The sequence below is a fragment of the Lepisosteus platostomus genome, chromosome 7, assembly GCF_059453375.1.
Source record: "Lepisosteus platostomus isolate fLepPlt1 chromosome 7, fLepPlt1.hap1, whole genome shotgun sequence".
Taxonomy (NCBI): Eukaryota; Metazoa; Chordata; class Actinopteri; order Semionotiformes; family Lepisosteidae; genus Lepisosteus; species Lepisosteus platostomus.
This window is the reverse complement of record NC_142617.1, coordinates 46,226,342-46,240,007: the sequence shown is the minus strand read 5'-3', so window position 1 is coordinate 46,240,007 and position 13,666 is coordinate 46,226,342. Positions and strand designations below refer to the sequence as shown.

Below are 13,666 nucleotides of genomic sequence, written 5' to 3'. Positions count from 1 at the left end.
CAGAAACACAGACATGCACACACTCACACCAGGGCCAATTTTCCTAGAAGCTAGTTAACCTACCAGTATGTTTTGGACTGTGGGAGGAAACCCACACTAACACACGAGAACATACAAATTCCACATAGACAGCAGCACCCCAGGAATGGAACCCAGGGACCCAGCTCTGCAAGGCAGCAACACTAAACCCACAAATTGCAGAAGGCTGTCCTCTCAAGTTAACTAAACACGCCTTTGTGTGAGTTGTGTGATCTTTTTCCTCAGTCTGTAGTCTTGTGGTTAGGCACTTGGTTGTTAGTTTGCACACTTCTCAAGCAATTTACCTTTTTGATACTTGGCAATGTTTTTCCTACCCAGCAAGCAATGAGCACAAGGCAGGATATACCCTGGATGGGGAGCCAGTCTTTCTTATCACAGTGGGAATGTTATGTCCAGGATTATGATCAACTTATGTTAATATTGTTTTTAAAGCTATTACATGGAGTAACTTTACATTATATGTATATAATTTACAGTATAACACTTTATATTGTAACGCTTACGGCCGACAGGGCGCTGTGTAAGAGCCGGCGTACCAGAGCGGGTGACGTCACCGCCCTTCCCTGTGATAGCAGGACCACAGCTACTGGGCTGTGGAGAGATCTCTCTTTGGCTCACGGGGCTAGGTCGCTGCAGAGAGACGCGGAAGTCCCGGGTTCGAGCCCCGGAGGGTGCAGGGGCCGACCAGATGCGGCAAGGGCGCCCGCCTGAGCCCCCGTTGCGTTACATTGGTGTCAGAAGTGGGATGGGATAGCCCTTCGCCGGGGACGGCGATTTAAGCGGGGGAGAGTGTAACGCTTACGGCCGACAGGGCGCTGTGTAAGAGCCGGCGTACCAGAGCGGGTGACGTCACCGCCCTTCCCTGTGATAGCAGGACCACAGCTACTGGGCTGTGGAGAGATCTCTCTTTGGCTCACGGGGCTAGGTCGCTGCAGAGAGACGCGGAAGTCCCGGGTTCGAGCCCCCGAGGGTGCAGGGGCCGACCAGATGCGGCAAGGGCGCCCGCCTGAGCCCCGTTGCGTTACATTGGTGTCAGAAGCGGGGCGGGATAGCCCTTCGCCGGGGACGGCGATTTAAGCGGGGGAGAGTGTAACGCTTACGGCCGACAGGCAATGTGTAAGAGCCGGCGTACCAGAGCGGGTGACGTCACCGCCCTTCCCTGTGATAGCAGGACCACAGCTACTGGGCTGAGGAGAGATCTCTCTTTGGCTCACGGGGCTAGGTCGCTGCAGAGAGACGCGGAAGTCCCGGGTTCGAGCCCCGGAGGGTGCACGGGCCGACCAGATGCGGCAAGGGCGCCCGCCTGAGCCCCGTTGCGTTACATTGGTGTCAGAAGCGGGGTGGGATAGCCCTTCGCCGGGGACGGCGATTTAAGCGGGGGAGAGTGTAACGCTTACGGCCGACAGGCGCTGTGTAAGAGCCGGCGTACCAGAGCGGGTGACGTCACCGCCCTTCCCTGTGATAGCAGGACCACAGCTACTGGGCTGTGGAGAGATCTCTCTTTGGCTCACGGGGCTAGGTCGCTGCAGAGAGACGCGGAAGTCCCGGGTTCGAGCCTCCAGTCGGGATGGGGCCGACCAGATGCGGCAAGGGCGCCCGCCTGAGCCCCCGTTGCGTTACAATATTATATAGCATAAAGCAAATACTGTATGTATTTATGCAGTCATTTGTCCATGAATAATGTTTATAAATCCATTCTTATACAGTAAGTAATAATAAAACACAAATTCACATAGCTTGTGCTTTTGAGGTACTTCGTTTAAGGTTTTAACTTTGCTATGTCACAAAATGTCACCAAATTTGGCACATGGAACCAAGATGGTTGGTTAGTTTTCTTCCCCAAGTAACGCAGGGTCATGTCACGTCATTTACCAAACCGCTTTATACTGTAGCTTACAGTGTTGCGGGAAGCCGGAGCCTACCCGGCAAGCAACGGCCACAAGGCAGGGCACACCCTGGGCGGGGCGCCAGTCCATCACAGGGCCAGTGCAAGCCAATCAGACATGGGGACGATTTGGAGGCCACGGTAAAGGCCGAGGGGGGAAATTTGGCCCAGAAGCCGGGATAACTCCCTACTCTTCTCGAGAATTACCTTGGGATCTTTAATGACCACTGAGAGTTAGGACCTCGGTTTAACATCTCATCCGAAAGACGGCGCCCACGACAGTATAGTGTCGTAACGCAGGGTACTTCAGCTAAATTCAACTTGAGAAAGATAACTGCAGCACGTGTGTCTCCACCAGGGGGCGCGCATTCCCTAGGATTTCAAACTGCCTTTCCCGACAGCATTTCTTTGCTGTCTCATTTATCATACTGTATGTCTAGTAACCATTTGTGTACGCTGCATTTCTTTTTTAGACTTTTCTAAAAAACGTATTTCAGAGCCAGCTTTTCAATACACAACACACAGGTTATTACGTTCTTGAAGGCCTACAATAGAGCAGCATATGTTCTGCGCAGAATGTCTTAAGCAGAAAAGTTTCATTCTTTAAATTCAGTTAATGTGACCAGAGACATAACATTCATTTATAAAAATGGGAATGGCTCTTAGTGTTTTTTTTTGTTTTCTTTAGCTTAACTGTCCAATAAATGTTTCACTGGCTTGATTTATGGTCAATATATTTAAGTAATAATGCTGATGGTGAAAGCATGGAATAAAGAAGCAATTATTTCTGAATGTCACTTTATTGGCATTTTTCCATGTGATATTTGTAGCAGGCCAGCAAAGGAATATTTTGACAGTAGTGGTGTCATCTTGTCAGGTTTCAGTAGCTCAGGAGGCTTGGGCCTGCTCAGTACTGGGATGGGAGAGGTCTAAGGAAAAACAGGTCACAGTGGTAAGATGTGTTGGTGGACCAGTAGGTGGCACTCTTATCTCCGGACTAGAATTTCCTGTCTGACTTGTAAAGATTTTGTTCTACCTGAAGCTCCCCTTTAATTCAACTGGTGAAGCAGTTTCTCACTGCTTCATTCTGCATAATGGCTGGAACGTCTCACCCCTATTTCTAAAGCGATTTGGGATACAGTACTTTAGGATAAAAAGTGAAATACAATTTCAAGAAATACTTGTTTTTATTAAAAGACAATACTGATGCTCTAGTTAAGAGTCTGAATAAGAATGTACTCCATTATCCAGATACAGTACAGTAGCAATTTTCCTTTGGCCTGACAGAGACAACAATGAAAGCTGTTTATACATAGTACACAAAACATTCAGTGGATTCTACAGATCCAGTACTGTAAACAATCAATATAGTATAAATAACAAAACCATACAATACAGTACAAAAACATAACATTCAAGAGTGAGCTACATACATAGATATGCTGTCAATGTAATGCTGTGAACATTAGGATTTAAAAGAATAACTGCACTGGGAATAAATGACTTTCCTATAAACACTCCTACAATAGTATAGATGTGGATTGAGTTTACCTTGGGCATGAAGTTTACTATAGTATGTGGTTGGTACAACACCCAATGACAACTGGAGTATTTTTTACATAAGTGGCCCTTTGAAATCAGACTGAGTAAACATAGTGTTGTAGCTGATATGCTGTATGTAAAATTTATTTTAATGAAGGATTAAACATTAAAAGTGAAGTTCATTAAAGCTGTATATTATGAAGTGTAAAACAAGGTGCTTGTTTTTTCAGATTTAATTTAATAATTAACTTTGATTCGATCTAGAAGTTACCCAACTAATATACTTGAAAAGCACAAGTTATAAGTTGATGCTCTTCTGTTGCTTTTCTTTTAAAAATATACGTTTTTAGATTGGTATTTTTCTTTTAATGAAAGATAATTACTTGAAACATTCAAAACAGCTGGCTGGGGAGTTTGTTATATGAGGATTCTTTACTAAAGACAAAACACACGGTCACACAGATTTGTTTTTTTTATGCAGAAGATTCTTGCCTTACAGTCCCACGGTGACTGTAGTTTAAAAATTCCGGCTTTTTTGTGATGATAAGAGAAAAGCGAGATGAGAAAAACACAATTTCTCTCTGTAACCTATTTTGGTATCTGCTTCCTAATGTGGGACAGCGGTTGCGATGCACATCTGTAGGCTTCTGCAGCTGCAGCAGTAGCAGTCCTGTGACTTGTTTTGGCTTCTGGGCAAAGAGGCATCGCACAAATCAAGGACTGAGGAAACCTGCCCACAGCTAAAACTACCATTTCTACTAAAGAGAGAGTTATAATATAGAGTATAGTATACATGAAAATTCACTCTGGGACACTGATGCTTTGAAATCACTTAACTTAGGTAGCTGTGCTTTGACTCATTGAAGGGAGCAGTGGTAAGGACTCTGAGCTCCAGAGCAGAGTGGTCTGGATTCAAATCCTAGCTGTGATGCAGTTGTTGTATTCTTTAGTGTGATATTTCACTTGAATTGCACCAAGTTATTTGTGCAAATGGGCCTTTGTTCTTACTGGACATTCCTGGATAAATGTTTTCAAAAATGAAATTTTTCAAGTTAGTTCTTTATTGCCACATCAAGTCTCTTTTGAAGCTTTTCTTAAGCAGGCAGGCAGGTTTGTCCAATCAATGCGGGTTTTCTTTGGTTTTACATTATGTGCATCATTATCTTTTTTTTTAATGTCTGAATTTCTTGTACTGTGTAGAACCCTTTACAGAATGGCTATGGTAAAAATGATCTGCTATGTATCATTTAAATGACCTCTACAATAGCATTGATCTGGAGCGGTTGCTTCAGAACCATTGCATGGGACAAATCGGAGTGCTAACCCCCCCCTCCCGAGGGAGAAAAGCATTGTGAAGTCCAGACAATTTAGTGATCGAATCAGAGTAGTGCCTTCCCATCTCACAAGTGCTGAGTTCTGGTGAAGACACTAATGAACTGAGCACACTGGTGGCTGAGAGAGTGCAGTGCCATAGTTAATTAAACTCAAATGGTTCCCCTTTCACTGCCAGATTTTACTCTTCACCTGATAATGAAGTGGCAAACTGTGCCCTTTCAGGAGCTTTTGTGGATGTTGTTGCTTTCATCTGATTTTTCCTGAGGAACTTATTGACAGATTTTGACCGAAACCGCAACATTATGTCAACAGGTCTTAGAAAATTAATTTTCACTCGCCTGGTTACGGGTACCTATTCTATAACAGAAACATTGTTTATTTTACAACTTCTAAGGCGAAAGTTGGTCACTTATCGCTCCTCTCACAGATGCCTTAAAATGATAGTGTTGTTCAGAAAAAGGAATATGAAATAAAATGTTGCTAATGGTGTTTTAACGGTCTCCAATTTATTTTCGCTACAGCAAAGAGTGTCTGGCGTTCAAGAAACATTCACATTAGCCACATAGTTATATACCGCATAACTACACATGGCACCAAATTAAAAAATAATTTCACAAAACTAACGTCAATAGTGGAAAAATGTTAACTTTAAAAATAAAAAAACTAACGTGTGTGTAAAGAAAGTCATATACTGTTCTTATTTTTGCAACAATGTACTCTTTACCTCAGCAATCTATCTGAAGTATCCTGATCGTTACTCATCATTCAAGTGTTTTAAATGTTAGCTACATTTTCTTTAGGGTTCTCGTGGGCTTCGTAATCCTTGTTCGAGTTACTATATTGCTGAAATGATCCACTCTGCGTATTTATTTTCAAACAATACTATATGGAAGCAAAAAAGATCTAGGTTTTGGAAAAGTATTTTGGAAATGCGCAGACTTTACATCCCTTACATACCGATCCTTTCACGTAGTTTGAAAATCATTGCCTTGTTGCTCTAAGGCCATGTCATTATTACTTTTTTAAACTTGTTCTGTAGTAAATGAAAATACATATAAAAGACCGATGTAACCGCTAAATAGGGATGTGTGCATATCTTTATGTAAAATGTCTAAAACAGTAAAACCACGTTTTACCCCCAATGGGTTAGGCATTTCTACCGTATACGCACTGTGCTAAAGATATACTGTAAATGCAAATTATATTATAATATAGATTAGGTATATAGAGTATTCTAACCACATTATAAGAAACCGACCGCTTTAAATGCATGAAATCATTTTGTCAATTAAGACAAGTTATTATATCAACCTGATATTGAGGAAAATAGAGGTAGAACAGGCACAATGCTTTCTGATCAAATTTCGCACTTGGCAGGCGAATCAACCCACACTCTCCTTAAGCGCTTTAAAATTGTCTAAACTTCAGCGCCGTCTAGGACGCCTGGCGGAGCTAGAAGGCAAACTGCTGCAGCTACAGTACCTACCACTTCATTAGCTTAAATCCTGCTTCAAGCCTAGACGCGCTGAGCTGGGGGAGCGAAAGTCACGGCTGTTTGAATACCAGAGAAACTAAAACTTTATTTCCTATGAGGCGTTCAATGAAATAAATACTTAGGTCAACACGATCTGCTTTCTCTCCTCCCCGTTGCAACTCCAGATACCAGTGACGACTGGAGTGGACACGCATGTTTATTGCTGATGATATTTGTCTTTCTCTGAGGATTACAGAGAAAATGCGGGACTCTTCGTGACGTTTTCAAGTTAAGGTAAGAAACAGACTTTTAACACGTGTGTGTATTTCATTCTACAGCGGATAACTTAGTAGTTGGATATAGCTGCCAACTTCCTATTGCTTTACTGGGACGCACTGGCGCTGGTCAGCGTGTTGGTGGGGCTGCGGGAGTAAATTGAAGTATTTTAAACGAAGCTCCGTTTTGAACTCCTTGACTTGCAGTGCTTTTATTGCTAAAAAGCTGTTAAGCATCAGTCTCCTTGAGAGCTTCGGGGCAGTATTCGGGACATAGTACGTCAGAAAAGTGGGGTCTTTACTGAAGAATGAGCAAGTGCGCAATAATCACCAACCACGTCTGTGATGCCTATCTGTCACTTCTTTAAACTTTGCAAAACAGGTGTACTGTCTGCGTAGCAGCGTTTCCCTCCGAAACTTGTGAAGATGTATAAAAGAAGTGTATATACAGTATATACCTGCTTGTTTTTATTTGCGTTACAATGGAATTGCTTGAACAAACTCCAAGTAAACATTCTGCCAACCGTTGGTCTGTTCTGTTTTGTGAAGTTTCTTCTACTGAATTTGTAGTCCGTACTGCGGTACCTCGGAACAGTCGGAAATGTGTGATGGAGCCCAAGCAGTTCTTCCTTAAATTGCACTTAGCGGCATCTCTTTCCTGGCGCGGCTACCAATCAGGAAATGTCATTTATTCTCAATGGTAAAAAAGTTCAGATTGAGCGTATGATCTTTCTATTCAAACATATCATTAGTATGGAATTTAATTCGAAAATATTTCCATACTGCTCGTGTTGGGTTAATATCTATAATACTCGCTGGGTAATTGAGATTCAGGCTGCTTAATGACTAGGACATCTGTCAATTATAAACAATCCGGCTGCACTGCCTTGTTAAGTGTTTATCAACCTGTACTGAGAGACTTTCAGACGCTGTTTACTTCATAGCCATTTCATAATGCACCGTGTAATTCAGTATTTGTACCTGAGATCTAATACTATTGGATTATTTTCTAAACAGTAGTAAGTGTAAAAAGTGATAAGAACAGAAGAGAATAAAGGTACCAGCCAATAATTAATCAGAATAGGAACGGCGTGGTTAATAATCACCCGTGCAATAATGTATGCCAAGTGTCTCATGGTGCAATCACTGAGAACGGGGCTCTTAATGTCATTTTAAAATATTTCGTACGGCTCATGTTAATTAGATCACACATACGTTCAGACTCTATTGCATTCTGTAACTGTGATAACACGTTGTTCCAAATACAAATGATCGGTGATGTAATCAGAACCAGAGATCCAAATTCAGCTTTTTTAAGGGCCTTTTCTTCTGTTCCCTCCCATAAAACTAAAAACAGCACCCCAGTGAAAATTTTACCATAATCCAAATCTGATCTGAATAATTGAGGCTATTAGAAATGTTAGAAATGTATATAGATCATTAACATAATGATGACAGTGGTTCGTTCCAGTTTTATTAATAGTGAGCTGAAGAATGAGAATGAGAATTCAGGTTACCTCGGGTTTATATCTGTCATACAAATGACCTTTTCGGTCCTCCTCGGTGTGTTTGACCTGTAGCGCCCTGGGCTAATGAGCATACAGTGAGACATACAGTGGACTTTCAAAAAACATTAAAAAGGTAAAAAAATATATATATATAACCACCTATACGTGACGGAATGAAATTGAACTTTAATGTAATCCCCTGAAGCCTGACTCACAGAAAGACAAAAATGATATATTTTTTTAAAAAGGCGAGAAGAAACCACTAGCACTAGCCAGATCACATTTCTACTAGAAGGGGATTTGAATGACTCAATAAGTTTGGATGGCTACTTTACAAGTCCAAAAAAACTATTTTTCACATTGAAACTACCTGATCTCTGTGGTGTGCTCGTGGCGTGCGCTAAGAGTCGGAATCGCTGGCCAGCAAAAACCTTTTTTTGTTTTATTTGCACCGATTCCAAAAACAGTTTCATGTCTTCACACAGTTTTCTTAATTCAAGAAGGGACTGGCGGCGTGTGCTTCAGCTTGTTTATACTGAAACAATCTCTCTTTGACACAGGCGGAATCAAAGTACCATGGCTAAGCATTCCGATCTGGACAGCGCGGCCGAGAGGGAACTGGATCTGCTCACGTGGAGGATAAGCATAGCTGTCTTCCTGATCTGCTGTGGCGCCCAGGTATGAGAAATATTTGTCAAATACCTTCTCCTTCTTCAGCGTATGCTGTGCGCACAGCTTGCGTAGTAGTTCAGCCCATGAAAAACCCGATGTCCCTGTAATAATTTCTGTAAGTCAGATATGAAAGAAATATTTATTTAGTCGCATTTTGTTATTGTCGCTGTGGGTGGGGGCTCCCTACCCCACCTGGTGCGCCGGTCACGTGAAGAACTACCTCTCTTCACCTGTGCTACAGCTTGATGTGCCTGGTCTGAATTGATAAGAAAGCATCTCCAGCTAAAGCAGAGGAAAATAAATGATTATGATGCTTAATCTTATTTAGAAGGGGCCAGGGAGAGGAGCTTCTGTAATTTAATACTCTCAGCGTTTAGGATTGCAGTGTGAATTTGTCTGCTTGTCAGTCTAAATGTTAATTCCCTTCAAAACAAGGGGAATCAACATTTGATATTTAATCCCCTTTACTGCTCTGTACTTAAAAGTCTCCTCTAATTGGATTTTTGCATAGCTCACATGCCACTGGGCTACCAGGGTTCAGTGCAAAGTTCTTGTTCAATATAGCATAGTATACTTTGATAATGCACTAGAGAAGAACCCGATAAAGTTCGAATGCAGACCATCCTCGTCTTAAGAAGCAGAAAGGCTGAAATAAACCATGTTAAATGATATTTTCTGGATTGTGGTTTTTGTTCTATAAATTGTGTCTCATCCTTGAGCTTGTTACTTTGTGAAGGTTTTAAAGTTATAAGCTTTACCACTGGAATGATGGAAAGTTCCCAGAACAAAAACAGTGTTCCTTGTGGGAATTTTAATTTTTACTGGTATTAGCTTTGTAAATTCAATTTGCGTAAATCTGGTTGTAATATTTAACACCTTTTTGCAAAATAAGCTCTGGAAAATGTGGTTGTTTGGAATTCCAGCCAGAGAAGAGGGGTTGGTTGTAGGCATGTTTCCCTTGTGTCGTTTTTTTAAATGGGTTTCAACCAATAAATCCTGTGGATGATATCAGATGTAACTCGCTGTAGTCACAAACACTGGGTACAAAGGCCTGTTGGCAGAAATAAGAATTCTTTTCCATAAAGTGCAAGTGAAGCCTGATGAAACAAAGTGTCTAACAGTAAAATCTGTCAAATGCTTAAAGATTTTTTTTGAAAGGCAGATGAACAATGCATTATGTAAACACTGCCATTATGGGTTATTTTTACAGGCAGATGTTAAGCGAGAAGAGAAGAGATAGATATGCTCAACACAAGATGTTGTTTCCAATACCGTTTCTTTAAACACGCAGATGTTTAGTTAAATGGCTGAAATGTTGACAGAGTGTGAACTGCAGGCATTCCCATACTCGCACGAAATGCTGCCTCTCAAAAAGCTTGGCTTCCTAAATCTGTGTTTCTTTGGTTTGTCTGTTGTACATAGCATGAAGGGTATTCATAGATTATTAGCACTTAATCGTTTCTTAACTGTGTGCTAAGCATATGTGAAAGTAGGACCGATATAGAAGGAGCCCCTCCAAGTACTTTGTGTGTTTTTTCTCACATACAGTAAGTGTTTTGTCGCAGACAAGTCTGTCTGTCCTCAAGTGCTGTGAGGACACTAGACTCAGTATGAGGCACACTGGTGGGGTATTACTCCAAGCTTAGCGTGGTGTCACCCTTTTTACAGTCTTATAGAGTTTGCTTGTACAAATGTTGGCCTTTCTTCGGCATTTTTTTGTCTTGCTATTCATTTTGCAGTCAGGTTGTTAAACAGGAACTAATTAAAATGAATGAGCTAAAGGCAAGGTTTGGGTGTATATTTAAAAATGGACACATTTTCATTAAAAGGTATTTTTCCCATCTGTGTAGAAAACATATAAAATGTCAAGATATTGGTTTTGACTGTATTTACATGTAGTTTAATGTGTCCTATGTTTTGGGAGTTGGGGAATTTTTATTGTTGGAATGTGCCATGGCTACAGCTGCTCTGTGTTAGTTCAAAGTAAAGAGGTCCTGTTCTTCACCATTGGACACTAGATAAAAACAGATTAGCACAGCACGGTCAGGTGAATTTATCCAGATCTTTGGCTTCCTGGTACAGGTACCCATATGACAAGTGTGACGTATGGGTACTGTATATGATGATTACCTCTCTCATAACTGACAAACAGCTGCAACTGTACATTTCATGAAATGAAAATGAAGCTCTCTCAAATAACATGAATATGTCTCAACTAAACCTTATGAATAATACACTTTTTAATGTTTTCTATAGTGGAAATGTTGCCCTCAGTCTAATAATTATGTTTAAATGCATTTTGGACAAAAAGAAGAAAGTCTCAGCATTTTACAGTAATGTCTCAGAAATGTCCAGAGTATCCTGTGTCCTTTCAGCAGCTTTTGATTTTCCATACGAAGGTCAATTTTTAACCTTTCAAGCAGTATTGTCAGAGTTACCGAGCAAAAGAGAACAAGAGACAGATACTTTTTAATCTTTAAATATTGCTGCACTATTTTTTTAAAGATAGGACTTGTTCTTTTTATTTCATTAAGTTTAATGGAGAAGCCGTGACATGATGAAAATGGTCTTTGAGTCAACATTGCACAGCTAATTTGTAACAGAATGAATCTGCAGACAAGGGTCTAGGAGCCAGCCTGTTCTCCGAGGTAGTTCTAATGTTGTTCATATCAATAGCAGCTCAGATACAGATGTAAATTAGATTGAATGTGCCTCAAGTCTGGGACGTCTCTTCATTGGTTGGTGTTTGTTGTAAGTGTAAATCTTGACTGATCACGTAAATCTCACGGGCCTGGTGAGGGTTAGTTCAATGTCACCTGTTTTTTTTAAGATATGAGGCTTTGAAGCTGTACAGCAGTTAAATATAGAGGTCACCGTGACTCCCAATGGAAGAACTGACAAAAATAAGCTGTGTGTTATTTGCAGTCCCCAATGACGGTTAACACTGGACTGACTGTCAGTTTCAGCTCTTACTTACTGCACAGAAACAAGCAACAAATGACATGCCTTTGTATAGCATATTCTGCAATGCAACATCTTGTTTTTTACAATAATAATATATGAATGACAGATGGAAGGCTTAATATACAGTAGTTATTTAATTCATCTTAGTTTAGTATTTAGTATTTAGTTTAATAGTTAGTTACTAAATACTAAGCAGTTCTTAGGTTTTTAAAATGATTATCTGTCTGACTCCACTCACCGAAGAAAATGAGGTTACACATTAATTGAAAAGGGGACTCCTTTTTTTCTAGTGATTATGTTTCAGTTTTTATAGTAAAACATGTAGAAATGACAACTCTAAGAAAGCTGGTAGCATTCACATCTATATCTGCCTTAGCCCACTGATCTTTGTCACAGAGCTGTTTCTACTGGGCTTCAAGGCGAAGGCAAGACTGCCGCCTGGTTACTCTGGTGTTTTTTAGGGAGATACTAGGGGGGGTTTATGACTCGTACAGAGGTCTGCTGCTTACAGCTTTCTTTCCTGGCTTTTTTGTCATTAACGCACAGTGTAAAACACAGATGTTATCAGTAGCATTTCCCAGGGTCTGCTGTCCTGCTGGTTACCTAAGCAATGACCTGCACCAGTCTGCAGTTTGGTCTTGTTTGTGTGATTTTAAAAGACAGTTCACTTTCTTCCTGTTTTGCTTTAGCCTCTCCGTTTTGTCTCGTAAACCCGATTGACTTCTCCCATTTGTTCCGCCCGCAGCTCTTCACTTTTCCTGAACATTTATCAGCTGTGCAGAAAGCCCACCCTTGGTAAAACAAATTTGATTGCACTGTCACGCAATCACACCAAAGCGCACCCCCCTGCCCCTAGAGTACTGCAACCCATGGGAAGCTGTTAAAATTACGAAACAAGTGTTTTTGGACTGAAACAGCTGCTTAACCTGTGACCCAATATTGAATGACTTTTGAAAATTAATTGGCTTTGAATAGCTTAGATTACATTTTTTTGTAGAAAAATATTGTTTAATTCCTCTACAAAAAGAAACACAACTTTTTTTAACAGCAAGGCCCATGCACCTGCATCTCTTCTAATCCACTCTTCTCAGATTTAATAAAATGTGATGTTTAATGTTTTTTCGCAAACTTCTTTCTTTGTTACATTTGGCATTCATGTTATTACAATATCTTTATATGTTGTTCCGATAATCAGCCCACATTTTTTGCTGATACTAAATTTAATGGACTACCACTGGAACAGAACTAAGACAAAATGAGCAAACCAGTTTCCCATGGTGTCTTTTTATATGTAGGATAAATACTTCAACAGGTTTTAGGGTCAGATGCTGACAAAGTTTCTATATGGTCCTCATGGAAGCTGGGAGGTTCAGTAGGTAAGGCAGAGAGATCTTTGTCAAGTTTTTAAAGCTCTGTCTCAGTCCCAGATTCTCTGTGTGTCACCCAGTGCAAGTTACTGGACCTGCTTGTGTTTTGTCATTCAGGCACGGTGTCACAGCAGTCACTGACTTTCCCATAGCAGCTACTGATGTTAAGTTCACCCTTTCATTTTTATAATACGCCTTAGATAAGAGCCTGCTGAATGACTGGTTATTATTATATCCTCTCGATTGCTAAATCAGTAACTCCGGGCGTGTTCATTACAGCGAGAATACTTCTGCATTCGCTTTGCTTTAGGCAAGAGTGGGTGGGAGACAGCATTGCACTGCATGAGTCTTTCAGGCCTTAAGAATCCCTCAGACCTTCAGCAGAGTTTAAAATTCTCACTTGTTCTGCTGACAGACGCTTGAGACCCAGCAAGTCCCGTGGAATGACTCACTGCTGGCCATGTGTTAAAGGACTCCGTGGGCTGTGAGAGTGAGAGTGGATGTTTTGTTCTAGATATTCCTTTTTTTGTAGCTTCTTTTCAGCTATACAGTACATACACAAATGTGCAACATATTAATTTTTTTTTTTGCTAAAGTATCTTTGA

General features: G+C 40.9%; 1 protein-coding gene across 1 annotated transcript in view; it reads left to right on the top strand.

The window, feature by feature from the left end:
- Positions 1 to 6,237: 6,237 nt before the first annotated feature.
- The window catches only part of adamtsl3 (ADAMTS like 3), a 164,192-nt gene continuing 156,763 nt past the window's right edge, over positions 6,238 to 13,666 (top strand). The window contains exons 1-2 of the mRNA XM_088640746.1: positions 6,238 to 6,569; positions 8,619 to 8,736. Of these exons, the coding sequence (XP_088496872.1) occupies positions 8,635 to 8,736 (102 nt within the window). The 5' untranslated portion in view covers positions 6,238 to 6,569; positions 8,619 to 8,634. The remainder of the gene's footprint in view (positions 6,570 to 8,618; positions 8,737 to 13,666) is intronic.